Below are 4,885 nucleotides of genomic sequence, written 5' to 3' on the forward strand. Positions count from 1 at the left end.
ACATGTTTCTTTGCTTTCCTTTTGAACGTGGTGTACGACAATGTGGTGTTCTGTCAACTCTATTTTACCTTGTATACATTAACGATCTACATCATGATATTAACCGCTCATAAAGCGGTGATATGTTACTTGACATTTGTGTCAGTACTTCTGTGCAAGTAGACGATATAGATCTGATACCATCAAACGAACACGAAATGCAAAATCTCACAAATTTATACGAATAATGTAACACTTCATGGATGTTTAAATTCTCTTCAATCGAAAAGTTTTACATTATGGTGTTAATCCATGTAATGCTTCAAATAAATGTTGATACCATACGCATAGTTACTTCTTCTAAACATGTTGGGATACTTTTGGGGAGTTCTTTAAATTCAATAAACAAAACTTTCAATGCATTTTGGTCTTAACCACGCTCCACTTCTTACAATTAAGCTCCTGGAAAGGGGTTATATTGTTACAAGATTGAATTCATCACTACAGATGTTTTATGGTCGTCATCATCAATTAGTGGATAGTTAAGGTGTATCCATTTGCACCATGAGAACCGATTTGTTCAAAGTGTCATAGTTTTCGTTCCCTCTATCCTGGACTTCACTTTTTATGAGCAGCTTGGCGGTTGTTTCTAGGACACTTAACCTATCGATGTACCTGGCTCATACTCGCAGTTATTAGTAGAATCTGAGTTGCTCATTTACGTTTGTTGCTTTATGCGTATTATTTTGTTTAGTTTATGTTCTTCGTTGTGTATGTCTGTTTTTCATGTCTGGTCTTTGTCCCTGAATTATATTCTTTTCATTTCCACTAGAGTCTTGGTTCCCTTGATTATTCTTTCTTGAGTTAGATTTGAAAAGCATGTTCTGTGCATTATTATATGAAATTGTCACAAATAGCTATTTTCAAATGGTCATTACAATTTTACTCATTGAAAAATCAAACGTAAAACATGTCAATATTTATTTAAAGAACTGATATAGGTGGCAAATTCAATGGTCTGGTAATGTTTTTAACGACTGTTGTCCAAAACAGTTTTTCTCCTACACCCTTCTTATAGATGATGAAATGTGACGTCATTAACAACGTCCGAAGACTCCTTATCATGTGAGTAGAATCAACTTCCTTATACATTATGACAATCAGCGCCTCATTTCCGCTCCTTCGCTTCCGTTCGTGGACAAGATCCAATTCCCATTGGCACCATTCACTCTTAGCAAATTCGTTTGACAAAATAACCATAATCTTCCATGATTGGTCCATACATTTGATGATATTTTCTGTAATAGGCATTCCGAGTGTGAAATCACGATGATGAACACAAACGTTAATGCCATCAATTTCCAATTTCTTCAGGAGGGTGTTATGAACCCAATGACGGTCAGCGTCACAATACACTATAAACACATGATATATGAAGTCGCTTCCTGAAGGTATCTGCATGTACCCTCTCTTAAGGAGGATCCACGACCGTAGAAAGTATGTTATGTTTCTAAGGTTGATTTGGCATTTGATAGTGATAAGGATTATAAGAAACATTGTTATAAATACTGAACAAACAGTAATAATGATTATATTAAAAATCCGTAGCGGATTGCACTCATCTGTGGACGGATAATACTTTGATAAAAGCAAATACTTTCTTTCTGTTGGAGATCCACATGCATAACGGTGTGGCCAGTTCCTTAGTTTTGCGGTGAAATTTTTTGTGTGCAATAGGTCCAAAAACCATTTCAACTCGCATGTGCATGAAAATGGGTTTTCTGAAAGCTGGATTCGTGTAATTGATTTTACAAGAGACTCGGGGAAAGACGCAGAATTTATAATCCTTATCAAATTACCATCCAATAAAAGAATCGAAAGGTTTTTCAAATTGGAAAACGTTTCAGTAGTCCACTCTTCAATTTTGTTCCCGTGCAAGTCAATTAGCTCTAAATGGGGCATACTTTGCAGAAACCCATGTGGTAATTGAGTGAGTCCAGTAGATCCTAATCGAAGTGCCTTCAGATTCTTCAGATGAGAAAACAATTGCATAATCCTGTTGTCTTCACGTGGGAGAAAGTTCTTTGTCAAATCAATTTGTGTCAAGTTAGGTAGCTCTTTGAAAACATGACCAGGTCTGTAATGCTGGTTGCGGTCGAATCGAAATCCATTTTGAATAAAGCGGAGACTGCTTAACGAATTAGATGCAAAAGCAGCTGAGTTTAAGTTTTTGATAGTTGAAATATAACTCAATGATAATACTTGAAGTTGTGGAATATCAAAAAAAGCATAACTTTTTAATACAGTAATTGGATTCCAATCAAGCCGGAGTACTTTAAGATTCCACAAACAGTCAAAGGAATGTGGATTTATCACTTTTAAAGCGTTAGAAGTGACGTCTAAAATCTCGAGGTAAAGTGCAAATGATGAGCAATTTTCTTCACAAAAGTTAGGAATAGCAAATAGTGTGTTGTCTTTAAGGCCAAGTCCTTGCACGGGATTCAACCCCGATACATTTATCGTTTCTATGCCGCAACTTTCACAGGAGAAATTTATAAATTTAGTTTTTAGCTTCTTCAATAGTGTTGTATTAAACGTTATAAACATATTTGAATCTAAAGAAATGAATGTAACTTTCCTCGTATAAAATTTACCGAAAAAATTGTCCGGAAGTGTTGTCCACCCGTTTGATCTCAGTAAAAATCTACTAATTCGAGTTGAATTCAAATTGCTGAGAGATGCGCTTACTGATTCTGCAGACAAACCAGTCTCATGAGATATCTCCAAGGTAACGAGTTTTACAAAATTTACTAAAGCACTGCCTGTAATGCTGGTAAAATTATTTCTAGTTATTTTTAATTTGGTGATCCATTGTGTAGAAATATTTTCAAAAGTTTCTCGAGTCAATTTCCTGAATAAACTGCATTCCAAATTCAAAGTAGTAACTGTTGTTGGAAGAGGGGGTATGTAAGACATTCCATTACAACGTGCCAATGTCCCTTTAATAGAACAACGTTTTCTAGGATTGCTTGGACATCGATCAACTGAAAGTACAGATCCGTTCAGTAAAACGATCGCACCGAGAACTGCTAACTTCATTTGTTTTGCGATTTACACTTTAAACAACTGTTCCTATAACTACCTATCGGTGGTTATGTTTTGTCAATGTTCCAACAAGAAAGCTCCAATATATTAATTTAAATATTTGATACGTGAGAAATATCTCAAATCTAAACTTATACCGTTTACAAAATCACGAAAATAAAAGAAAGAACTGACTGAAACTAGCATTTATATTGAAATGATATACATATCCGTCCAAAAATCATGCAAAAGGTTTTGTATGGTTCTATCAAATATATTTTTACAGTGACTGTATCTTTATTTCATAACCTAAGTCATTTAAGACCCCATTAATATAGATCATATGTAAAGTAAAATTGGATTGAAGGTTACCTATTGAAAAAAGTATGCACAAATTTACCTTAAACAAGATCCTTTTCATTATATATATATATATATATATATATTATATTCTGAAAAATCCATGTATCCTATAGGTATACAGAAAAAACATAGCATTTAAAAAAAAAATATATGAACAATGCATTTGTAAAGTTGTTGAGGAACGAATATCTCTTATTAAACAAAGAAATTGAAAGGAAATTTTGAATTATTAGAGAGAATCCAGTCTGTCATTTACTGCCCTTATATACTGACACAGTCTTTGAAGTTTTGAGTGTTTCGTTTGATTCATTATAGCACTAAACTTTATAGAATTATAATTTCTGGTACATTTTCTATCAATACATTTATTTCTGTCCGTTTGAAAAGCAAGAAATTCCATTACATATTGGTATTCGTCTCCTATATCGTTTCCACATAAAGGACACAGTCGAAGTTCTCTTGGTATATTATTCCATCTACCATTTTCGATTGACAGATTATGAATAATTTTTTATTCCAATTATTATCAAATTTTGTTTTGTTTTATTTTCTGTTTTTGTTTTTGATTTATTTGAATTTTTTTGTTTTGTTTTTGTTTTATTTTTTTGTTTTTTTTTTGTTTTTTTTTTGTTTGTTTTAGTTTCTGTTTAGTTTAGTTTAGTTTTTTTTTTGCGTACATTACAATAGCCTTGTCGATCCCATCACTTGTACCTAGCATAGTTCTTAGTTTGACTGGTATTATTTTGTAAATTGGAAGGAAATGAATAAATGATGACAAAATTATTACAAGGCTAATTTTCCCATTTTTTTTATTTCCTTGTTCGATTATACAATGGGCTACAATGATTTCATACAGGAAGAAACGTGGGAAGAAAAAAATAGTTAGGAAACGACAATTATATGACCTCAAACAAAAATGGTCAAATCTGGATATCAATGAGTCTATTTGTGAGTGTGAAACATAAAGCCTTAATTTAAAAACCACATATAGTATGTTAATGTAGATCCTTCTTCATAAAGGCTGAATTGAAATTTTCTTGTCAATTTTTGTGACTGAAAAGGCACCTACTGAACGCGTTTCATGTCACGCAAGTTTAATCTCTTTAGGAATTTGTGAAGGAAAGCCACGTTGAAAAGATAAAAAAGGAAATAAATAAATATACAAAAAATAAATATGAATAAAACTTTAAAAAAAATTGATAAATGTAAGCACAATTTTTCTGCCTCACGGCAAAAGTATCGTTTTTAGTTAATCTTTTAATTGTTTTTTTCATTGTTTTTATTGGCTTTTTTGTTATGCTCTTTTTCAAAATTGCATGTCTATGTAACCCTCAGGCAGTAATGCACCTAATAATAAGAAATAAGCAAAAGTTTTTATTAAAGACAGCAAAATGTTTTCGACGCATCTAAAATATTTGTTGTGCTGAGATATATGTGATTAATTGAAGTGACAAAAAAC

The 4,885-nt window shown here is 32.5% G+C and overlaps 1 protein-coding gene across 1 annotated transcript; it reads right to left on the minus strand.

Moving 5' to 3' along the window:
* Positions 1-352: 352 nt before the first annotated feature.
* LOC148607895 (toll-like receptor 6) lies at positions 353-3,226 on the minus strand. The gene has a single exon (XM_088546634.1). The coding sequence runs from the start codon at positions 3,076-3,078 to the stop codon at positions 964-966; it is 2,115 nt and encodes a 704-aa protein (XP_088402760.1). The 5' UTR covers positions 3,079-3,226; the 3' UTR covers positions 353-963.
* Positions 3,227-4,885: the final 1,659 nt, after the last annotated feature.

This window comes from Perna viridis, chromosome 9, assembly GCF_037379345.1.
Source record: "Perna viridis isolate PV_CMFRI_1.1 ecotype Kerala chromosome 9, ASM3737934v1, whole genome shotgun sequence".
Lineage (NCBI taxonomy): Eukaryota > Metazoa > Mollusca > Bivalvia > Mytilida > Mytilidae > Perna > Perna viridis.

What these genes read in the sequence shown, in the direction of transcription:
- LOC148607895 (XM_088546634.1), bottom strand. Translation starts at nt 3,078, where the DNA reads ATGAAGTTAGCAGTTCTCGGTGCGATCGTTTTACTGAACGGATCTGTA.